This window comes from Natrix helvetica, assembly GCF_964273705.1.
Source record: "Natrix helvetica genome assembly, chromosome: 4".
NCBI lineage: Eukaryota > Metazoa > Chordata > Lepidosauria > Squamata > Natricidae > Natrix > Natrix helvetica.
In genome coordinates this window covers 79,813,146-79,838,653 of record NC_138550.1, presented here as the reverse complement: position 1 = coordinate 79,838,653, position 25,508 = coordinate 79,813,146, and the positions used below count along the sequence as shown (strand labels likewise).

Sequence of the window (25,508 nt, the reverse complement as noted above, 5' to 3'; positions counted from 1 at the left end):
GGGAATGTAATCTATTTTAATAGGGAATTTTAATAGAGAAAATTGACATAAAAATAAACACCATCAAGTAATAGAGAAGCCAAGCTGTCTGAAAAATAAAAATGTCTGAACCACAAACAATGTAGTTACTACATGCAAGGCTAAAAAGAGTTCCAGGTGTCAGTTATACATGGTATCCAACTAACATGGAAAGCATGAGTTTGCTCCTTAAGGACATTAATATTTTTGGAAACGGAGAGCGCCTTTTTAAGTCATGGAGTATGGCGAAAAGGGCTAAGGTTTGAAATTATGTGCAGTTATTATGTGCATCTTCCTAAGGTAGCTATTTGAATTATTGGATGTTTTCTGCCAACGGATGTGTCAAATTTATTCTACTAGCTCTGAACAGTGTAAGTTGTTTGTGATCTGTAGATGGGCTTGTTGCTCTATGTGGGACAACAGCACAGCTTGCTTGTTGGCTCATCGCAGACTTTTGTAAAGTTGTTTAAAAAAAAGAAAAGAAAAGAAAAGTGGGGACTGAGTCATGGATCTCAGTACACAGATGGTATACAGAGCAGGGCTTAGTAGGATTCGAGTTACATATGTCTTCTGTGGCATATAACCAAGGATCTAAAACATATTATAGAAGATACAAATACAGTTTCTCTGCAGAAATTTTCAGGTTCAATCTTTGCCATTATTTTAAATTCTGGAAGCACCTACTTACCTAAAGAGAGTCCAAACCTTTGAGTTTCACAGCATTTGTCTCACTGGACCCGAAGACTGAAAGCTTGTACATTATTTTTAAAGCTTTAATTGACCTAAAAGTACAATTTAAATATATGCAAGCCTCCAGTGACAGAAGTTGTAGAGCTCTTACTGCCCAAATCAAAGCTAATCAGTAATGTGTGATCTGACAAGCTGAATGAAACTCACCAACTCACACCAAGCTCCGTTTACCTGAGGTTTGGCTACCTGCCCTTACCAAACAAAACAAAAGGAGGCGGAAAGGACCGCCAAACTCCCTGACAGACCACAAATACGTACCTCCCCGGGTTGCAATCGGCGGCTTCTGCGAAGGCAGCGCTAAGCTAGGCAGCGCCTTGTCGGAGCCAACAGGCAGCTTCACACTTTCGCGTCCTTGGCTTCTCTGTATTTCGCGGACGCGAAGGAGCCATCGATCTTGTCAAGGGCTCCCGACAGATAAGAGAGAACCTTTTCAAGGTCCACAGCTGCGTGTGGCAGCCGGGCACCTCGACCTCTTTCAAATGCCCCTCGGCGCCTGCCCTTTAACTTAAGGGAATCGTCCGAGCGTGCCTGCGCGCGTGCGAGCGAGTGCGCGCCTGCGAGTCAGAGGGAGGGCATTTCAGCACACAAACGCTTCGAGGAAAGGGAACCGACGCGGTCGCCCCCCCCCCGCCGAACCTTTCCTTTCGGTCTCCACCCCCCCACCTCCACGCCGTCTTCTCTCCCTCCAATACCCCCACCCTCCCGCCTTCCAATGGGCTATTGGACGTGCCTAAACCCTGCATCTCGTGTCGGTGTCGTCTCCTCGGTGGTAGAGCGTAGGAACACGTTCCCAAGTAGGAGCAGCGGGAGCAGCGGCGGTGGCAGCGGCACTACCAGCAGCAGCAGCGGTGGCGGCAAGAAAAGGAGCCCTGTCTCGGATACGAAAGGCGGACCCAGGCGAGCGACCGAAGCCAAGTGACAGCACACCCGGGGCGAGTCTACGAAGGGACTCCGGCTTCCCATATTCCGGAGCTGCCGCGCCTGCCTCTTTCTTTTTTGCCGGTTGTGCGCGCCACTTGTGCGCGCCGTGTGTGGTGTGGCGCGGTGTCTGTTTGCAGCAACGGCGGCGGCGGCGGCAGTAGCAACAGCAGCGACCAACACGGCATCGGGAAGGCTCCGGGGGAATGCGGCAGTAGCCTCCCCAGCCTGGAAGAGCGAAGATTTCCTCCCCCACTCCCACCCCAATGTTCCCCTCGGCGGTCCTGGCTTTTACCCGCCGGCTTGGAATCCTGCGCCAAGAAGCCTGAGGGCGCCCTGGCCCAGCCTGGCTGTGGTTGAGTGAGGGGCTGAGAAGGTGCTCTCGTTCTTGTTGGACTGGGGGTGGGAGGAAGGGGGTGGCGGCGGCGGCTGCTTTGCCGCCGCTACCGTTGCTGCTTTTCAGAGTGGTTACCTTTTAGCCACCCCGCGGAAAGAGCAGGCGCCATTGCCGGGAGGATCGAACCGAGGGGGCCGCAGCGCGCGCCCCCCTTCCCCTCTCTTCGGCGGAGGGCAGCGGGCGCCCCGGTCCTGCTCTCCCCCTGACGTTCCCCCGCAGGATGCCTGCCTTGCCCTGGCGGCCGAGCGCGGCCATCCCTTCCGCCTGGCTTCTCCTGCCGCTGTTCTCCCTCGTTTGGGCGCGGAGCAACTCTCGGGGACTGGCGGGGTTCGCCCCCAACGCCGCTTCTTCCCCTACGACCCCCATCGCCATCATGGGCTTAATGCCGCTCAGCGACTCGGTGGAGAAGGGCAAGATCGGCCGGGGGGTCCTACCGGCTATGCAATTGGCAATGGAGCAGATCCTCAACGAATCGCTGCTCAACCCCTACTCTCTGGACCTGCGCTACTACGACACTGAGGTGAGTGAGGGGAAGGCAGCTCGCTGGGTGGCCAGCGCCGGGCGCCTTTCGGCATTGGATTGGGAGGGAAACGTCGTCGTCCTTGATTATGAGATAGGGCTGGGGCCGATGGGATGCCAGTCTGTGCTTGTGGCTCTTTGCTACTTGGCTTTTCTAAAGCCACTTCGTACGGCAGGAGTTGGCCTACGTCCAGGAGAGAAATACCGAGACTTGTAACAGGGAAAGGGAAATGAACATGGAGAGAGTTCCAGTTGTTCAAAACGGAGTCGCGGTGGTGTAGGTTATCTCCCCAGCGTGTTGTTATGACCATCTGCTGCTGCAACGGCGGTCGGCCGCCAATGGGAATAGCGTGAAGCAGAAAAGTCATTGGGAACGAATTCCGGTCGCTTTATAGGGAGTCACTTCAGGTTTTGTTTGCACTCCTGCCTCCGGCTCCCCCCCCCCCCACGCGCGCGTTTAGTGACTGCAATTTAGCATTTACGGCTCTCCCCCCCCCCCCCCCCGGGTAGCTTTCTGGCCCAGCAGCATCGACTAAACCTGCAGCTTTAGCAATATTGAGAAAGCGCCGCCCGTTATTTAAGCAACAGAGACGCGTCAGGGATTTGTGGTTGGTGAGCTTGGAGCAGGCGCTTGGCCACCTGCATAACTGAGGTGAGCTGCAGCCTTTGCGTACTTGGAGCGCCACTTGATGCTTTCTGTGAACTGAAGGGCGAGAAGGAAGCTAGTCGGATTTCTAGGGCTTAAAGGCGGGAGGAAAGCGGAACCGACAGAGAGGGAACGAGGGAGAAGGTTTGCCCATCTTTCCTAAAAGGTGTGTGCCAAAGTGTAGAAGAGGAAGAGGAGGAGGAGAGAAGATGCTGGCTCTTCCGGCTTCCCAGAGCAATAGCATCATCTACCCTTCTTGGACGTGATGTCTTTTTTGCGGCATCCCTCATTCCTTGTCCTCCAGCCGCACAAATAAATAGCTAAGGTGACGGCAGGTGCATATTTCTAGCCTGACACACAGTATACAGAGAACATGGAGTGCCCAGAAGTAGTGAGACTTATGGGCAGCTGAAATATTTAGTTGTGAATGCTATTCCGCTCAAGCCCCGAAAGAGTTAATCCTGCAGCTTTTCTCTTCGTGGTTCGTAGTACGTCTGCCATGCATAATCTTCTTGTAAATGCTGGTTTTCACATCCGTGCGCTTAGAGAGTGGGAAAGAAAGCCGATGGCTGCAGACCGTACAGAATTCATAGTAGGCAGGTTCTTAGGTTATTCAGTGTTGTTGTGGGATTGACCAAATGAAGTGCGATCATTGGGTGGCTTTTCCCCCACTGCAAACATAGGAGGCTGATTGTTTTCTGAGAACGTGTTTGCGGCAAATAAATGTTGATTCAATGTTGGACCTTGCCTGAAGGGGGCAGCATTTTCTTATGTAATGCTTGGGTCTGATGCTTTCTATCAAGGTACCTGCCATAAGAAGTTCCCGATGAATTTCAAGGTTCTAACTCTTCTTAAGTGATACCAAATAACCTTATCTTATTCTTATGGGTTGTTTATAAACATTATAAATGTCGGAAGCTCATTTTCTCTTCAGTTAACAATTAAAGGGAGAGTTATGATCTTCAATTGCCATGACTTTTAAATAGGAAAGGTGGTATGGGTAATGATGAATTGGATAGTGATCATTTGTAGGAATGGCCATGTCCTTATTTTTGTGTAGTATAGAACATTTGCCAGCAAATTATCTCTGTCCCATTTGAACAAATGATTTGGAAATGAAATTACACAGATTAAAAACGAGATAGGCAGATGTTTAACATTTTTCTATTCATATCAAATTTAGAAAAGCTTTACTGAAAAGCTTTGGACTGTGTATAATATCCATGTTCATCTGAAGTTCAAATAAACAGCTGTGAGATTTTCCTAAGGTTACATTCACAACACTATGTTTTTATCTTCATTTGGAAAATGGGATTTTAGCAAAGTGAGAGTAAAACCAATTCCTATGCATCACTTGATAACTTCAGTGTCAAATTACAGTCGGTATGCATGAATACATATAGAGACATCCCTGCAGATGGACCTTTTATTAACATCACATCAGATTATCTTCATGTACACTGTAAGGTTTTTAGTATTATGTTTCACACACTCTCAACTATATGTTGAAATGCACAAATAAACTAGGATACAGATAATGATGATTTTAAACTAGCAGAGGAAGAGCTATCATTGATCTTTGAACAGCTCACTAGGGTTACATTTAATAATAATATTTTAAATATTAATCTTCCAGTTTTATCTATATGTAGTTATGTAAGACTAGTTAACATTGAAAGCAGTGAGACATAAAGACAACATTTGCGGCTTTGGATGCAAATCTAAGAAAGGTTACATTGTGAACTGTCATTGTTTAATATTCTGGGGAAGAAATAACATAAAGCAAAACAGGCTTTTAACTTCTGAATTGTTTCATACATTCCTGATTTTTTAAAATAGTACATTAATGTTATTGATAGGAAAGAAAATCAAAAATCGTGTTATGCAGATATTCAAAAAAAGGAAGCATAAATTTTCTGGTTAAACAGGTATTGAGTTTATAAATGTAGTTATTGAAAGCTCCATTCACACATGAAATAATGCTCTATTTAAATCTAGTTGTGATATAGGAAATTGTGAACTATATTTAACTTTGAAGAACACATAAATTTTAATCTTAGATATGGATATGGTAACACATTATGATTGATAGAGGTTGGTCTTCATTCAGTTGGCTCTGACTTCAAACTAGTAACACCATGTCATCTTATGCGAGCTTTGTAGAGATTCTTATATACTTTTCTTCTTTATATTGATTTTGTTTCAAGGTGAGAATCCATTTAGATATAAACAGATGGGAAAATGACATGATAGAAGAAATAACCTTTTTGTGTTTTGGATCACTTTAGCATGAAGGAAGGGTTACTTCTGAACTCTGTTTCTAACATAATACTATTTGTGAGGTATTATTCATATATACAGTATGTTTGGTTACTTATTATTTAGGCTGGGTGTTTAATATTTATCTTTCAATACTGCAAATCTATAGCTAGAAATATTCATAAAGCTCACCATAGGTTATACTTCATTTTTTCTACCCTTTTATGAAGGGGGGGGGGAATGGCATTCACAGAATCAGAAATTATTTCTTCAAGGAGAAAGGGCAGGAGGGAGAGAAAGAAATTGTATTCTATGCTGTGGGGTTCCTATAAATGAGACATTTCAAGGTTATTTTGTGCAGAAATGGCAGAGCTATAGGAATATGGAGCAGTTGTAAACACGAAAAGCCACAAATGAGCTGACCATGGTGCTACTTTATTCCTATAAGCAAATTGGAATCTATAGCACACATCCTTTAGAGCAGTGTTTCTCAACCTCAGCAATTCTGGGAGCTGAAGTTCACACATCTTAAATGCTAAGGTTGAAAAACTGCTTTAGAGTTAAAAAAATGATAATTCTACTTAGTTTTATTGTAATAATAATTTCTGTTCAAGAGAAGGCTGATGGCAGCTTCAATGATATTCTAGGAAGTTAATATTTACATCTTTGGAATGTTCCTTACAGTTTGCTCACATCAAAATCATCCAGATAAGATTGTAGTTTCTAAAATGCTGAAACTAATGTTGGGAATGTTGGAATTTGTAGTACCAATGCATCCAACAGATGCTGGACTGTGGAAGATTGATCTAAAATATGACAGGAGGAAGTACAATAGATCTTGAGTTCTTTCCTTCCCACTGTAAATATTACCTTTGTAGGCTGTAACAAGATTCTCTAAGAAATTTTGGGCCCAAAATGAGATTACTGATGCAGTTACTAGAACCTGGAGGTGAAAAGGATTTATGAAGCATCAGGTACAAGAGTGCAGAGCTATCAGACCATTATAAGGTAGTTACCATTTTCACTGAGTGAAGAATATAGGAATGGGCTTAGTAATTGGATATTTTAGTAACATTATAGCCATCGCATAGTTTTTCCCCAGGCAATATTATATTATCTCAACAGTTATTTCAGCAGTGAAGTTAAATTTAGCCTCCACAATGTAGGTGTTCTTCAGATGTGTGGATCAATAACTAGAATTCCCCAGTTAGTAAAGCCATTGTATAAATGTCCTGGATCAGACTGAAGGCATCCAGGTTGGGCAAGCCTGTGTCATTTCAGAGGTACAGTAGATAGAAATAAGCACAAGCAATAGGTAGTGCTGGCAATTGCAGATTGGTGTTCAAGAGAATTGAGTGTTCAATCTATTTGTTTTCATTTACTGAGGGGGAAGATAAAAGGGAAAAAAAGCTATTTCTCTCAACAGAAAAGAGAGAAACCGATTCAAAGTAACTCAAAGGTTGCATTCCTACCTATAGACTACTTACTATTATTTAATAATTTTGTGAAAAATTTAATTTGCCTAAAGAGCACAGGATTGTTCTTGGAATCTTTTTGCAGGAAATAAGATACAAGAATATAAGATGTTCTAGCATTTTCTCTATTGTATTTAAATGGTAATATTTCAATTCATTAAAATTTTCAAATATTGATGTAATTGTTGTTTTTATGTATGAGGCACCAGGGTCATTTCAAGAATGGTAATTCTGTGACTTGTAGGAGAGCTCCAATAGATGGAGGACCAATCTTGGACATAAGAGTAGTGGTGATGTAGTAAGAATGCAATATTGCAGGCTAATTCTGCTCACTGCCGACTGCCAGCAGTTCATGGTTGACTCAGCCTTCCAGTCTTTCGAGATCAGTAAAATGAGGACCCATATTGTTGTGGGCAATATACTGACTCTGTAAATCACTTAGAGAGAGCTGTAAAGTACTATGAAGCGGTATATAAGTCTAAGTGCCATTGCTATTTATATACTGACTAAGAATAGACAACAGAAAAGCATTGCAAGTTATACTGAACCCTGGAATTGAGATTCAAATTCTGGGTATCTAGGTTCAAATACATTTCTTAAAAAGATAAGTGAATGAAAATGTTAACTATGCATAGGAAACCAGATGTAGTATCCTTTATCTAATAAGAAAATATTTACTTGGGATTATATCTATTTTGTTAATTAGTAATGCTAAAAACTAACAAATTATATAGCTTTCTAAAATAAACTTTAGGGTTCAGTTGTATCATGGCAAACTGAAATTAAATATTACAAAATTTTTGTTTAGATTAGTATTCAATTTAATTCATGAATTAATACAATTCCATTCAAATTATGCAATATATCTTTTTTAAATAAATAAAACAATAAATTTCTTATGCTGAACTGTTTCCATTGTGACAGCGAGAGGCTTTTGCAGAAAAATATCCACCTTATATTACTATCATTGTCTTTTATTTTTATTGACAACGAATGTAATCACAACTTTTTTTGGCCAGTCCTTTATTGGCATTCTATTTTTGCCAGTAACCAGCTCTTATCCAAAACATCCCAGCAAGTGTGTTCTGCTTATATTTTTTTGTTCTTTTGATTCTGGATCAGTAATATAGTCTTATTTGTCCTGTATAGGGGATGAGGCATATGTTTTCCCTATGTATTGGGTGTTCATTTTGAGCAATTCTGGTATTGTTTACATACATTTTTCTGAATCCTACCAATTTCTATTCTGCATGGAATTGTTAATTATTGATTGTTGTGAGGGTAGCAAGTAGTTTAGGATGTGGGAATCAAATCTCCAATTTTGTATCATGCTCAGTGAGAGGTTCTGTGTGGTAACAAAAGAAATAAGAAGTTTGGGAGGGGGAACAAGAGAATGTTATTTATTTATTTATTCGTTCAATTATTACCTTTCCCTGTGAATTTGCCCTCTGGAGTAACAGAGTTCCTTTTTTAACTCCTTGTCAGTGGATGAGAGCTTTGTGTGGGGTACAAACCAGTGGTGGGTTGCCAATGTTTTTACTACCAGTTTGGATACACTCGCGTAGAAGCGTCCGGGCAGGTGGGTGGAGCCTCCCATCACCCCTACTACCAGTTTGCCCGATCTGGGGCGAACCAGGAGCAACCCATCTCTGGTACAAACCAAATCAAATATAAAACAGATGAATAATCCATAATTAAAACAAACCAGAATACATCAACTATTTTCAAACCAGTGCGATTTTTATAAGAAAGAGGAACTGTCACCTTATTGCCTATTGTAATGTGGTTCTGGGATTTCAATAAATACAGGGATCTTTGAATTAGGACCAGTGATTTAGTGAACATTTGAAGTTGGGACAGGCATCCCCAAAAGATAATTACAACCCAGTTCTGAAGTTCTACTGTCTGCTCCCTGTGGTACATACATGACTGCATTTTGGGAGTTTGGCAACTGGCTCTCATTTATGGCTATTTGCATCTTCTTGTGATCAAATGACCATGATTTTTGACATTCTTGCTGAAAGGCAATGTTTACTTCTGGTTTTCAATAAAAATGCTTCATAGCTTAATGGCCATGGTGTTTGCTGAACAACTGCTCCTCAAAAGGTGGTAAAATTAGGTCTGTTATGGGATGATCTGCTTTATGATCATCATGACTTATGATTGCAATGGGCAGGTTACATTATGATTGTGAGTTGAGATCTGCCTGCAAAGTAGGGTAAATAGGATGTGACCTTGTGTTAGATGCAAATCATGAAGTTATACCCTATTAATAAAGCCTGAATCCTGACCTAATAACTTGACAGTGTCGTTTATTGGCAAAAGAAGAAAAAGGAAGATTAAATCCTGAGACTGCAGTGTTTGTTCAGATTCAGATTTGTCCATTGCAATTTGGGAAATAATAACGTCTTGATATACAAAAATCAGCAGGTGACATAGCATGCAAATGTATCAAACTGTATACTTGTGGGTGTATAGAAACATTGAAAATAGCATTTTACTGTATCATAATTTCCATGAACAGACAGGCCTGTACTTTTAAAGAATTATTGTTCTAAAGTGTATAAATTTGTCATCCGTGAGTGATGATTTCTACTAGCAAATGTCCAAAATGACAAATATTTAAAATAAGATATGATAGAAGAAAAGATATGGCAGCATTTTGGCAACACTGAGAATTATTCTTGTGAGGAACTATTTCACAGGAGCTCTGATGTGAGCAGGTTCACTGCCCAAATTGGAAAATCCAGCCTTAAGAGAGCAGTTTATATTTTAATAACAATTGGCTCTGAATTTAGAGGGTCACAGCACCAGTTCTAACTTCCTTAGAAGCAAGCCAGTTTCCTCTAGAGGGAGAGTTCCAAATGAATAAAGGAAGTCAGAAATAAATTTGAATGAAAGTTCCTCATAATAACCTTAAAGGGCTATTATCCAATGTTGGAGGAGGCAGCAAACTATGAGTATAAAGAAGTGCTTACCATACTCCCAAACTCAGTTCTGCATCAGCAATGAAGAAGAATAAAGATTTTCTGTCTATATGAGAAATGGGGGAATGAGAAAGGTGAAGTGGGAAGGCCTTTTTGGTGCCAACAAGTGGGAACAGAAGACTTTCTGCTGTCGGCTTTCCAGTCACTGTGATGATGCCAAAAGAACAGCATTTTCTATGCCAGTTCCCTTCCCCGTGGGAATGAAAGCAGAGAAATTGGCTCTTCAGCCAGAAAGGGGGGGGGGTATGGGGAATCAGCGGGAACTGGTTTTTTATCTACCTACCTACCTACCTACCTACCTACCTACCTACCTACCTACCTACCTATCTATCTATCTATCTATCTATCTATCTATGGCTTTGCGGAAGAGCCTTTACTCCTGCTGCCAAAGACTGCAAATCAGCAGCCCTCAACCAGAGACGAAGCATATCTGTCAGAGTCTCAGATGTCCAGTAGGAGCAGACAGGTTCCCGCCTCTAATTTTAGGTTGGTATATGTAACACACTGCCAGACAACATGATTTGGGTTGGAAAAATCTTGAAAACTCTCCTTTCCAACTGTAGCAGGAAGATATGAGTTCAGAATGTCTTCTTAGTGGGTCAGGGGTAAATTGAACATGGTCTCCTCCATTCATGTTCTCAATGTTCCCCACAGTCCTTTGCTGAAGTATCTCCAATCCATGGTTAGCAACTCATATGGAAGACCTCTAAAAGTTATCTACTTAAAAAGAGAAGTTGGCTATTTTAATAATTTTTATGTGGCTAATGATTAGCTATACAGTGGTAAAGAATGACATTACCCCACATTCCTATATCTATACCTGGACATTTGGACCCATTTCTCACAGAAAAGAAAACACCAGGAGCCACAAAACCCTTCTGGTGCCTGACTATTTCCTGAGCGGCTACAAAACTAGCATATGTAGTTGACTTAAATGTTCTGTTTTCTACTGAAACTTTTTTTTCCTTGGATTTATCCATGGTTGACCTATCGGCAGTGGAAAAGCTCAATAAACTGCATGCCAGTGAGTGTTGCACCTTAGCAGTTGCGACGCATATTTTGAGTCACAGGGAGCCACAGCAGAGGGATGAAAGAGCCACATGTGGCTCCAGAGCTGCAGGTTACTGACTCCTGACCTGGACTATTTCATGTCATTCATTTCACATATCAGTTACTTTACAGAGGCAGTCTGCAATTCCTGAAGGCTTGCAACATTCATGCAGAGAAAAAACTAATTAAGGTTTTTAAATTAGGGTTTAGATTAAGGGTGTCAAACTCGATTTCATTGAGGGTCGCATCAGGGTTGTGTTTGACATTGGGGGGGGCATGGCTGGTGTGGGCGTGGCCAGCTCAACATCACTCATGTCTGTGGTGCCTATGGTGGACCAAGTGCTATGCTAGTGAAAATGGGCTCTGTTTTCAGCTGCAACTGCCTCCAACAACCCTCTGCAAGTGAAAGCAGAGCTCTTTTTTTGCTGACAGAGACACTGCGGGCCAGTCCTTCACTGTTTCCAGGGTATCCCCGTGGGCCAGATCTAAGCACCCTGTGGGCTGGATCCAGCCCTCGGGCCTTTTTGATACCCCTGGTTTAGATGCATTGTCTTCTATGGTGATTTTGGCTCTTGAAAGTAAATGGACTATATCTATAGTAGAAGAGGAAAAGGAAAAAAAAACAGTAATAGGAGTATACTTTTTGCCTTCCCTGGGACAAAACTCTTCAACTTTAGTCGTTTTCCCTAAAACCAGAATTGCCAGTCTCAGGTGGTTTTGGAGTGCCCAGCTTTAACATCGAAATAATAAAGAATGAAGGCATCTTTTTATTTCAAGAAACACAATACAGAAAGAAGTAGGCTAGCTACAATAAGTTTACATGCCGCTGAGATCTGTATACCAAAGCTAGTACTCATTAGCCTGATCATATAAAGCAGTGCTCCCCAACCTTTTTATCGCCGCGGACCGGTAAATGTTTGATAATTTTTCCGTGGCCCGCTTGTTTTGATTTAATAATTTTAATTTAATTGTATTTAAACATGCCTTCAAAATAAAATACAGCTACACCAAAAAATGAATATAAAGTGATTTATTTTATTTAACTCACTAGAATGCCAAATCAATGAGAACCCTGAGCTTGTTTCTTTGCAACGAGATGGTTCCATCTGGGGGTAATAGGAGACAATGACACCCAAAGTGTGTTGCTTATGTCCAGTTTATTCCGTTGTTTTGTTTTGGTTGCTGTCACTGCAGAAAACCCCGCTTCACACAGATAGCTTGTCGGAAATGGCAATAGGGATTTAAGTGCTATGGTGGCAATCTCAGGGTACTCCGCCATGACTTTAATCCAGAACACCGGCAGAGTTGTTGTCTCGAACGTAGTTGCCAGCGTGCCCCTTTCAATACAGAGATGCCAGCGTGCCCCTTTCAACACAGAGATGCCCCAGCATTCCCCCTTTCAATACAGAGATCATCGCGCCATAGTGCTGAGTCTCCTCAATAGCAGAGAACCCCCGCCCCCCCCTCCGTGCACTTATGCCTAAACCTGCACAAACACATTCGACCCAGGAGTTGTTGATCTAAATAAGTGCAATAGGCCTGGGTGAATGAGAGGGCATTCTAATAAAACCACTGCTGCTCCTCTTTCCGTTTGATAGTGCTGAGTCCCCCCCCTCCATGCACTTATCTTACGGCAGCTTCTCTTCAGTCCCCGCGTCTCCGACCTCGAGTCCTCAGTCCTCCTGTGGTGCCTCTTCCTCGGCCAATGGCGTGAGGTTTGTCTTTCGGCCAATGGCGTGAGGTTTGCCTTTCGGCCAATCAGGAAGCGGGAGGACCCGCTCCCTGATTGGCCAGGAGGAGCATCAGTGTAACAATAGTGAATTTTCATTCGCTATTGTCACACAATGGGCGGGCTTGGGAGGGCGCAATGCTCTGCGCCTCGGCCGCCCGCCACAGTGAAATGATTTGAAGTTCCTCGGGCGGCCCGGTGCCGATTGATCCACGGACCGGCACTGGTCCGCGGCCCGGGGGTTGGGGAACAAGGATATAAAGGAAGAGAGAAACAGAGAAGAAGAAGCAACAACTAAGGCAAAAGAATTGAACAAAAGTAGCAATGAAAATAACCTGATACAATTGCCCTATTTTTTTCCCCTGCCAATTTTACCAGCTCCAGTTTTTCTTGAGATTTTGAACAGAGGGAACACTAAAAAGCTTAACATTGTTAAAACATTTCTTAACATCTTTGGTCCACTGAGGACTTTCAGCCAATGCTGGCTGCTGCAAAAAATAAAATAAAATATAAAAAAATAAAATAAATGAAATAAAAACAAGCCCAATTTTCCCCTTGAATTCAATTTCTCCTTGCCTCTCAGTGGAAGAGGGCAGAGTTGAGCATTACAGTCCACATGCCAACGTGCTGCTCACAACTAGTCAACAGCTACCCCTATGCCACTAGCTCCAATACAGAGTCCTGCATCCTTGTCAAGGCTATCCAATCTCTTGAAGATGTGGGGCAAACTGAACCATCAGAGATAAGCACAGGGCTTCTCTTCTATTGCTCCGAAAAGCTCTTAAAATTTGGCTTTGGTCCCCGGGCCTAGGGTTAATATATAGTTGAGGACCCTGTTTTGTTTTGGTTGGCGTTGCCTTTGAGATCGTTTCAGTCTGGGCTGTTTGTGTGGTTTTATGTTTTATTTGTTTTGTATGGATTTGATGGTTCTGTCAGAATGCATTGGATTTGGGGGAGGGGGAGGTCTACAGCAAATTTGAATATATAAATAAAATCATATCTATCAACTTCCTACTATTTAGTCAGAATCTGCAATTTAAGATGTTATTGTTTGTTGCCCTGCAGGTTCTAGGACAATAGGTCATAGCTTTCTCTATGCGATTATCCTTCAGGGAATTGAAGAGTGCTATTATATTTCCACTTCAGTCATCCTTTTTTTTTTTTCAAAATTAGGCATATACAATTCCCCAAATGTTCTTTATCAAATTTCTAGTTCCTTGATGGTACTCACTGCCTTTCTTTTATATCTGTTCCTGTGTGTTTGAATCCTTATTAAAATATAGCTTATATTCGGTTGGAGAGAGGTGGGCAAACCAAAATGGAAAATAGTAAAAGTCTCTTCACTACTCTCCTGCTTCCATTTTGGTAAGGATAATGGAGCCTTCTGTTTAGATGGCTTGCTGAGCCTAAATCAAATGTGTGCCCAAATTTCAATACTACCTCGACAGTGCATAGCTTTCAGGACTATGTGTCTTTGGGATGGATGTACCATATCAGGCAGACTGGAATGCTAATTTGGATGCGTTTAACATGTAACTGGCATTTTCCCTTATCATTTTAAAAATTGTGAAATAAATGTTAACTTGGAGAATGTTAAATCAAATTAAAAGTTTTTATAGACCAAATTTCTATATAAACCAGAAAACATTTAATACCAGATTTTGAAAAGGTAGATTGCACAGCTAGTTGCCTTCTAGCATAGAAACATTAATTTAGATCTTAATTATACCCAAAGTTACTTTACAGCAATCATAATTGAACAATATTGTGCTACCATGTTTAATGTTTCCAAGGATTTATTAGTAATAAGAAAAACACATTCCCTTCCATAGAACAGCTCAAATAATTTACAAGGAAAGGTGCTATTGATTCAGAGCACTATGAATGGTACAATCGATACCTCAGCAAAATATGGGCTATTGGTTCAATGATACCCTCCATGCAAGACAGATTCTATCCCTGAAGGGAAGTTCCTATATTTTGCTTCCAGACTAACAATTTTTATTCAAAGCCATAAGCATTTTGTGCATGAATTTGAAGGGTGATGACGTAAATGTGGAGGCAAAGTACACATTAAGGTTTGTTATATCAATAAGCTACCCCACATTTATACCAATGCTCTCACAGGCCTCAGAAAACTTCACATTCTTCATTACAGATCTCAAAGTAGCCATTTCAGGGGGAGGCGGGATTTCACAGCAAAAATGAGCAAGCAACTGTTAAACAAATGTACATCAATTGGTTTCAGGCCATTTCAGGTTTCAGATAGTCTCAGCTACACAGTGGGTTTTTAACACATTATAAGTGTTAATTAATCAGGCATTTGAAATCTGACGTACATACAACCTGAATCTACATAACTACCCTGCCTACCCCTGTCTTTGTCTCAACTTATCTCAGTTGTGTTTAAATCCAACTATAGCCATTCATGCCTCTGATGAAGTAAGATGTAGCTCACAAAAGCTTATGCTCTTTAATAAAATTGGTTTGCCTGAAAAGGTGCTACCAGATTCCTCCTGTTTTGCCTATCGTAGACTATCACAGCTCTCCTCATACAGCATTTATTTACTTATTTTGTTACAATAATTATTATTTAACAATAATAATTCCTCTTTGATTTATATAGAAAAACATAAACATTTTTAGAATTTTTAAAAATTTGTGATTGAATCTTTCCACAGGGTTAGGATTCTGTGGAACTTCTTTGTCTGTAGAGAATTCTGCAATATATTTTAGGGTATAATATTTGATTTATGAATGGTACTGTTTTTTTCCACTTGGACTCCTTGTCACTTTCTATGAGCCAATCCACCATTAAAACATGCTCTAAACCTTCTGGCTTCACCTTGCAGGAAAATACAACTGCCTTACCAAAGCACTGCAGTTTAAAAGCTATTCCTTTATAATAATAATAGGGATTTTTTTTCTTACGTATTAGTTAGTTTTGTCTTTCAAGATTATTCATGTTATCTGTGATTTAACAGTTTTACCAGAGAAGCTTTCTGTCCCCCAGGATTTGCCTGTTGAAAAGAAGACATAACCTGCATTAGAATTATTGGTAATTTCTTCTTGCTTCTCAATATATTTGCATAGTAGGAAATAGCTACTATTTTTCAATTTCTTATGGTAGTGATTGACCTTTTATTGTAAAATGCAAGTACAGAAGTAATTAAATAACCATGCAAGATCAGAAAATACCGCTGAAACATAATTGTACCATATAACAGTGCTGCAGCATGCACTCCAGTTCAGTGATTGGAATTTCTTTGGGAGATGTTTATTAGTTTTTTAAGATTAATTAACAAATGTCAAGCACTTGCACATCAGAATTCTTATTTGATTACAAAACATTATAGTAAAAAGCAATTAATGCTGATTCTGAGTACTGAAAACAGTGATGCTATATTAAATTCATTTTGGAATCGAGACATCTTTATTCTGTTGAATGTGTAAGAGCCAACCAAGACATAAGAGTTCAATGGATAATACAGGTGTTTCTAAATTGGCTTTTCCTGAAAGGAAATTGACTCTCTGTCTTAACCATTTCCTTTTATAAGGAGATAGTGTTTGATCATTAGATTAAAAAAACTAATAATAGGGAAATTTTGTGAACATTATGAAGAAAAAGCATTAAAATTTTCTGTTTCTGAATAATTTGAGATTCATTCAACGAATCTCCTAGCAGATTTACGACTGGCAGAAGGAAGTTCTTCAGTGTTCCTGATTAATATTGGTCAGAAATAGGATTAAGATTTATCAAAACATTATAAAGCTAAGTGAATTTCTCCTTAGATCTGTTTTTTAAGAAAAGTAGAAATAGCCTTGGCTGAAAAAACAATTCAGCTGCAAAGATTCTTGAGCAGCTTTTTTGAGGTTTGGGTCAATTGTTAGGTACATCAAAAGTATAATTCCCAACAAATTGCCTCAACCTAGATAAGTATTTTTTTGTTAGAAATATTGAATATGCATTTTGAAAAGGTTATGCCTCTTCTTAAGAATACAAATATATTTACATATACATATATTTTATTATTTGATTTAAAACTTGTGTTGATCAATGTATATTTAAATAAAATAGTAAAAAAATCACGAGTAAACATTTTTACTATGCATACCTCAATAATAACAGGAGCAAACAAATACAATTTTTTTAACACAGCAGAAATATTTAATTGAGTGGGGCTTTGTGGAATATGTCCTCAGTGTATTTACAGAATGAATCTTCAATTTACACTTCATTGGGTTCACTGCTGATACACAGAAGTGAGAAATTTGCTTGCTGTACAAAGTGTGAATTGGCCCAAACATAGTAAAAATTCTTGGTATTTTAATATTTGTATGTAGACTCATAGGAAAAGGCATAAGATAAGCATACTTTCCAATGTCTGTCTGTCCATCTATTCATCTATCTATCTATCTATCTATCCATCCATCCATCCTGAAGAACTCCTCACTTCTTAACTATGACTGTCCACTTAACTACCCATAAGATTCCCACTCCTGGGAATGCCAGCATTATAGTTCTCAAGTGATGCAGTCATGCAACATCTCACAACCATTATTTTGCTCAATGACAAAGATTCTGGTTCCAGTTGTAGTGATAAGTTGAGGACTACCTATCTATCAATTTTGTATTTTCAAATTTGCAAGATTCTGTTAATGTGGTTGTATATTAAAGTAGAATTCATTCATCTAGTCATAGTAACCTATCTGGTTTTCATAGAAAGGTTGACATAAATCTTGCACGTAAAATATTTTATTTGGGTTTTCCAAAATTTTCTGGAAAACAAGAAACAAAAGTATTGGTAATATTGAATAAGCTTTCCTCCTAAAGTCAGAAATAGAAATTCTGCATCTTATGTAATAATAACACTTTGGTGATCAATATATAGAACCTCTGAGCTTAAGGATACATAATATTTCAGGAGTTCCCCAGTTGGCGCTGTTGGTGCGGCCATTTTATTTTTCAGTTCTGTGCACATGATAAAGACAGGCACAGATTCAGCAGGCCAAGAAGAGATAGGCATCAGGTATGACCAATAAACCTCACATGTCTCCCTCATTTGCAAATAACATTTGAATTGCTGCATAACCTTCCCTTCTTCCTGTGCCCTTGCCAGAGGGTATTTTGGGTTTTTAGATTGAAGCACATTTGGGATGTTGTTTTGTTTTGTTTTACCAGTTGTTGCGCTGTTGGTTTACCAGTTCTGGCTATAGATCCTGCAGTAAACAATAGAGCGTAGAATGCAACTCCATGTCTATAGGTCATGCAGTAGGGAGACCTAGTTGGTTTGCGGTCCTTGATACATACATACATACATACATACATACATACATACATACATACATACACACACACACACACACACACAGACACACACACAATCTCCTTGCTTGTTTTATTTATATTATTGCCTGTGACTTTATATGCCACCTCAACTCTTCAATTAAAAAAGGTGACTCAATATCTTGTGATGAAATTTCATGATTGAAATGAAGTTTCCCCAGACCAAATTCATATTATACTCACTAATCATTCAGAGATAATAAAACTTAGTATTTACGAATATCTTAACTTCATACATTTTACATGCCGTTATAAGTTCTGTGATGTATACAATAGCATATATCCTTCAGCTAAAGAGTAAATTGACCTTAAGCTAAAAATTGGAATTAACACCAAAATGCATTGAATTGTATGAGGAAAACCATGTTAGTCTATGATAGCAAAAAATCAGAAGAAACCCTGGTAGCACCTGTTCTGACTACTGTAACACACATTTCATTAAAAGGGATAAGATTTCGTGAGTTGCTGGTCACCTTGATGGAAGCAGTTAAGCTGTTATATGGGTCATACAATAGTTTTAGGGAAGATGTGTGTGTTGCAAAATACACATAATTAGTTCAGCATCCTTAAATGCATACAAGCTTGTCAGTTCTTATAAAGAGTAGTGTCTTTATGCATTAACCTGATAAAGAGACAGCATCTGTCATTTTAATATGTTTTTCTGGCATATTATTTTATTCACAATGTATAAGTCTTAAAGAGCAAAAAAGTTGAGGTTTAGATTAAAAATGATTAAATAGATTCATTTTCTTCAGGAAGCAAAATTAAACTTTTATTTCTAAAGTAAATCTCTTTTCTAATTGTAAGTGTATGTTCTTGCATACATTAGCAACTATTGCATATAACAGATCAAACAATCATATTTAGAACATTTTCTTATTCTCTGAATAAATTAATGCCAATACTTTTTTACTCTGAAGAAAACTGGTGATCTGACAAAATTTGCATATTAAAAACAAGAATTTAGCTTACAGGGAGGTTAAGGTTTTGCTCTTTGAGAAAATTTATTTTAGGTCCAATACACCATACTATATATGAAGGATAAAATGAAGCCCAAAACCCATGGAATTCAATGATACCATTGTTCTTTTTAGTTTTTGTACATTCATTTAGAAGTAGAGGGAAAGATAATACTTTATTACAGAGGCTTTGCAAGAGAATATTTTTATTTAATAATTTTGATTACTTTATTTGGAATAAAAGCTCATCTGAAAGTGCTGGAGCATCTCTTAATGGAAAACTTCTAGATTTGCAATAATGCTTATGAAAGAAATATTTCACTCAGTTTGCTGGTCTCAAAAATTAAATTAAAATGAAACCATGTTTTTCCAGCTTTAGGTTGAAATTATTATGCCATCTGTGTTTTAGGCTATTTTGTTTGACCACTTCCTCGTGTGTCTAATCACACTTGGCCAAATAAAGTATTCTAATTCTAATTTTTCAGAATCCAGAAGATGGGGAATATTTGCTGAGAAATTGTAACTGCAGACAAGCAGTAGATACATACTACACATATATCTGCTTTTTACTTCTGCTTTCAAAGTCTTTTGTGCAGACACACTGACAAATGTTTCTCTGTTATTGGGGAAATGATGACTTAGAATAGTGCTTTTAAACTGTTTCTCTGATTAAAGGCATAGAATAAATGGATTGAAAAGTTTTTTATGTTCTGAATGGTAGAAACCTGGAATAGGTTTGAAAAGTGATTATTTATTTATTCGATTTAGTCAGCAAGAGGTTCCAGCTGTCTTAGTCCTGGCCCTGGAAGAGCAGCCAGTTCTTTAAACCCTGTTGGAATGCCATTAAGGTGGGAACTACCTGGATCTCAGGAGAAAACTCATTCTACAGGACAAGCATCATGGCAGAGAAAGAACACTTCTTTGGTCCCTATACATTTATTTATTTATTTATTTTATTCGATTTATCAGTCGCGCCCTCTCCGCGAAGGGACTCGGGGCGACGTACAATCAAATATATAGGCATGTGGCATGGAGGAGGTAAATACATCAACATTTAACAATTCAAATAGAAATAAAAGCCACAAAGTTAAGATAAATAACAGTAAAATACAACAATTAAAAGAGTTAAAATACCCAAAAGATTTAAATTTACAGTTTAAAAATTGCCAGGGAGGTTAGAGAGTTCTAATTAAGCCAGGCCGGCTAGTTGGAACAGGTGGGTCTTGAGTTTCGTACGGAAGGAGCGGAGATCAGTCGTTGTCCTAATATCTGGGGGGAGGTCGTTCCAGAGGGCTGGGCCCATCACAGAGAAGGCCCTACTCCTGGGCGCCGCCCTCTGGCACTGCCTAGTGGACGGCACCCGGAGGAGTCCCTCTCTGTGAGAGCGGATTGGTCGCAGGGATGTATGGGGCAGGATACAATCCAGCAAATAACTAGGTCCTGTGCCATGGAGCGCTTTAAAGATGGTGATTAACACCTTGAAGCGCACCTGGTAGACCACAGGGAGCCAGTGCAGCTCGCGCAGGAGAGGTGTTACATGGGTGAACCTCGTTCTCCCCATAATTGCCTGCGCGGCTGCATTCTGGACCAGCTGTAGTCTCCGGGTGCATCTCAAGGGGAGCCCCATGTAGAGAGCATTGCAGTAGTCCAGACGGGACGTCACCAGCGCGTGAGTGACTGTGCGAAGGGCATCCCGGTCCAATAGGGGGCGCAATTGGCGCACCAGGCGAACCTGGTGGAACGCCCCCCTCGCCACGGCTGCCACATGGTCATCCATAGACAGCCGGGCGTCTAGGAGGACGCCCAAATTGCACGCCCGCTCCACATGCCACTGTTTAACTGAAGGAACTGTTAATTGAAGAGTATATCATATTGGCTGAGAGATAGGCAATCTGTTAGATAACCAGGCTCTGTGCCATATAGGGATTTGCAGGTTATGACCAATATCTTGAATTGCATTTGAAGTTAACTGGCAGCTATGAAATAGGCATAATAAGACCCAAGTCATTGCCCCATTCAGGACCACCTAAAGCTTCCAGTGGTCTTTAAGAAAAAAACTCCATATAGAATGCATTGTAGTAGTTGAGCCATGAAGGGACTAGGAATAAATAGTCTGAAAGGCCTCTCAACCAGAAAAGGGCACAAATGGTATACTAGATGTTCAATGGCTTTCTGGACACAATTGCCATCCGCTGATTGAGCAGTAGCAGTGAGTCCAAAAAACCTCCCATATTGCTTACCTCTCCTGACTGGGAAAATGTATCTCCAGCCAAGGTTAGAAAAGGAATATTCCCAGATTTAGATGGCCATAATATATTGATAGGGTTCAGATGTCCAGTCTTTTATTGACTGTCTATATCTATCCACATCTGCCTACTCCTTTGGAAAAAATTGAGCAAGTTACTTATCTTGGCTTGTTGTGAAAGGATTTAAACACACTTTCAGATGTCTGTTTTGCTTCCTTTACTAATAGTAATTTTAATAGCATGCTAATATTTATATTCTGTATACTCAAATGAAATAACAGCAATATACAAGTGAAACTCAAAAAATTAGAATATTGTGCGAAAGTTCATTTATTTCAGTAATGCAACTTAAAAGGTGAAACTAATATATGAGATTACATGCAAAGCAAGATAGTTCAAGCCGTGATTTGTAATAATAAAAAAGGGAGTCAGACAGAGATGCCCCCTCTCTCCTTTACTGTTTATATTAACCCTGGAAATTTTATTAAATGAAATTAGGAAGGACCAGGGAATAAAAGGTTTGAGACTCAAAAATGAAGAATATAAGGCCCAAGTCTATGCCAATGATTTAGTATTTGTTCTAGAGGATCCAGTCTGAAATTAATTAAAAAATTAGAAGAATATTGTGAAGTGGCAGGATTAAAAATCAATAATGGCAAAACAAAAATGATAACCAAGAATATGACAAAAAAGCAAGAAGAGGAACTGGAATTAGCAACTAGAATGCAAATAACTTAGAAAGTGAAATACTTGGGGATCTCGGTGATGGCAAAATGTTCCACAATTAAGGACGATAATTATAATAAACTAGTGACACAAATAAAGAAAGATTTAGAAAGCTGAAAAAATATTCAGCTATCACTAATGGGACGTATAGCCACAGTCAAAATGAATATTTTACCAAGAATCTTATTCTTGTTGCAAACCGCACCTATCAACCCGGGTAAAACTTTCTTTCAAGAATTAAACAAAATAATCGCTAGGTTCATTTGGCAAAGATGAAAAGTGAGGATTAAACTAAAGTCAGTTCAAGATAGCAAGGAAAGGGGAGGTTTAGCATTACCAAATTGGGAATTATACACATTAGCAGTAACAATAATATGGGTGAAAGATTGGATAGAGCAGCAATGGCAAACCTTTTTTGGCTCGCGTGCCATAAATGGGGGGAGCGCAGGGGTCGTGTGCAGGCGTGCCGCACCCATAATGCAATGCACAACCCCCCAGTGCGCATGCACACACTACAGGCACGACCCCCCCATTTTTGCATGCTTTTTTTGCCCTCCCTAGGCTCCAGAGGCTTTATAGGAGCACGGGGAGGGCAAAAACAGCTTCCTCTGCCCCCCGGGAAGCCCCCCGGAGGCTTCAGGGACCTTCAGGAGGTTTCCCTGAAGAGGAAGGGTCATTTTAAGTGCTCCAAAGGCTTCAGGGACCATCAAGAGGCTTTCCTGAAGCCTCCGAAGCAGTCAAAACGACCCTCCGAGCAAACCAGAAGTCACTTCTGGTTTGCTCGGAAGGTCGTTTTAAGCCCTCCGAAGGCTTCAGGGACCGTCAAGAGGCTTCCCTGAAGCCTTCGGCGTGCTCAAAACGACCCTCCGAGCAAACCGGAAGTGCATTCCTGAACTTCCGGTTTGCCCATAGGGCCGTTTTTTTGTGCTCCGGAGGCTTCAGGGAAGCTCATGAAGCCTCCGGAGGGCCTCTGGGGGGGCTCTTTTTGCCCTCCCCAGGCTCCTATAACGTCTCTGGAGCCCGGGGAGGGCAAAAATGGCTTTAAAAAAGGGTGAACTCAGCTGGCCTGACAAATGGCTCCACGTGCCACCTGTGGCCCGCGTGCCATAGGTTCGCCATCACTGGAATACGGCTAAAAAATAAAAGAATTTTGACCTTAGAAGGCCATGATTTGCAAGCAGGTTGGCATACATTTCTATGGGATGATAAAAATAAAATGCACAAATACTTTCAAAAACATTTAATTAGAAGAGCGTTATTGCATAACTGGCTCAAAATTAAAAAAAAATCCACTGTGTGAAAATCCCGAATTGGCTATCACCGACAGAAAGGACAAGCCATCCAAATTTTATAGATATGAATAAAATGCTAAGATACAGAGACATAATTGATGGACAGGGAAATTTAAAAACAATTGAAGAATTGTCAGAACAAAACATGAACGTTGACTGGCTAACCTACTTGCAAATCAAAACTAAACACAATAATAATAATACTAAAATATATGACATCGAAACAGAACCACACGAAATGGATAAAATAATTCACAGCTCAGATAGAAAGATGATAGGGAGAATATATAAATTTCTCTTGAAGCATAAAATGGAAGAGGAAATTGTGAAAGAACAAATGATAAAATGGGTACAGAACTCGGCTATAATATTGAATTGGATAAATGGGAAAATTTTTGGAGAACAAACTTAAAAATGACACTATCAGTTGCATACAAGGAAAATCAGTACAAAATATTTTACAGATGGCACTTGGCACCAACAAGGTTAGCTAAAATCTTAATAAATACCTCCCCAAAATGCTGGAAATGTGAATCAATACATGGAACATACTACCACTTATGGTGGACCTATGAGGAAGCTAAACTTTTTTGGAAAAGGATCAAAAAGTGGCTTGAGGTAATAACAGGTGTTAAAATAGAATGGAAACCTGAAGTTTTTTTTATTAGGAATAATGACTGCGAAATATAAAAAAGAAATTCAGTATTTAATATTACATATAATTACGGCGACGAGGATTGCCTTTGCCCAGAAATGGAAAAACAAATCAATTCCAAGCAAAGATGAAATAATAAGAAAGGTTATGGACTGTGCTGAAATGGACAAATTAACAAAAGAAATCCAGGGAAAAGAAGAAACAGAATACTACCAGATATGGGATAAATGGTATAGGTGGATGGAGGAAAGAAACAAGGATCAATGAAGGAAGACAACAAAGTCCAAAAATAGTACTTAAGGAGAATTAACACATATATATGTATCCAAGTGGTTTAAATTTACTAGAGGTAATCAGCCAATATAGCAGACAGATTAAGATAAGAGGGTTAAGAATGGTAAAATGCAAATGAAATATAATAGAAGGGGAAACAATATAAGGTGAGCAATATTGATTGGCAATTGCTATTAGAAAGAACAGGAAGCTCCTGTTCATATTGTGTAAATGTGGTGTATGTCTAAGTTTTGTGTGCGTATTATATATGTTTGTAAATTTAAAAAAAGAATAGGCACAATCCTATCCATTTAGTCAGAAATAAAACCTATTGAATTTAGGGTGTGCCAATCCCAGAACTGAAATCTTGGTTATATCTTTTGTTCCTTTAAACTTTCAAGTTATGACCATAAAAGTTTACTCTTAAGAATCCAGATGATAACACATTCTGTTACCTTGTTTTACCCATTCTCTTTCTCAGCTCAGGGTATGGATTTGGTCTCTGTTCTTTTGTTTACTGAAGTAAAATACATGCATTTATTTTTAGAATGATGGAAATTATAACTTGGAATCTCCTTAAAAAATGGGGACAGATTTTATGTTCTTTTCCTGCGGGGGTGGGGGGGTGGGTATCCAGTTGTATTCAGCAGGAGTATTTCTTAGGTTAAACTACCAGATTTGGACTATAAAATCCAGATGGCAGGAAACAGATTAAAATTGTTTTGTTTTGTTTTTTGCCATCCAATGGCTGTCCCAGTTTTTATAACCTATATTTGATAGCTCTACCTTGTATAAAGGTAAATATTAACAGTAAATATTTCTGTGGTTGATTTTCAGATATTGTTTAGGTTTTTTAGTTACTTAAATTTGTTGTCTGCTTTAATTAGTTGAATAATAATCAGCATATTGAATAGTTAATTAGCTAAATCATTAAATGGTAATTATTCTATTAATATGTTCAGCACTGAGATGTTTATTTGCTTTTTATCTCAGAAAGAGGAATTGAACCTGCATTTTGGCTGAATCACTTGATACTGTATGTTGGGGAACTGATTGCTCCTTTATACAAATATAAACAAACAAACAGATCTTAATGTAGAAAATAAATGCAATGGGAAAAAACATAATATATTTTTCTAATAAAATTGTGGTAAATAATTTGCAGGCAGAAAATGAACTGCAGCATGCTTTTTGCTCAACATTTATTTTTCTGTATACGATAACATTTTTTGTATCAACGAGTAATGTATAAAAAACACATG

At 39.5% G+C, this 25,508-nt stretch overlaps 1 protein-coding gene across 1 annotated transcript in view; it reads left to right on the top strand.

Annotated features, from left to right (window-relative positions):
* Positions 1-1,511: 1,511 nt before the first annotated feature.
* GABBR2 (gamma-aminobutyric acid type B receptor subunit 2) overlaps positions 1,512-25,508 on the top strand; it is a 379,869-nt gene continuing 355,872 nt past the window's right edge. Inside the window, exon 1 of the mRNA XM_081953377.1 lies at positions 1,512-2,603. Within this exon, the coding sequence (XP_081809503.1) occupies positions 2,304-2,603 (300 nt within the window). The 5' untranslated portion in view covers positions 1,512-2,303. The remainder of the gene's footprint in view (positions 2,604-25,508) is intronic.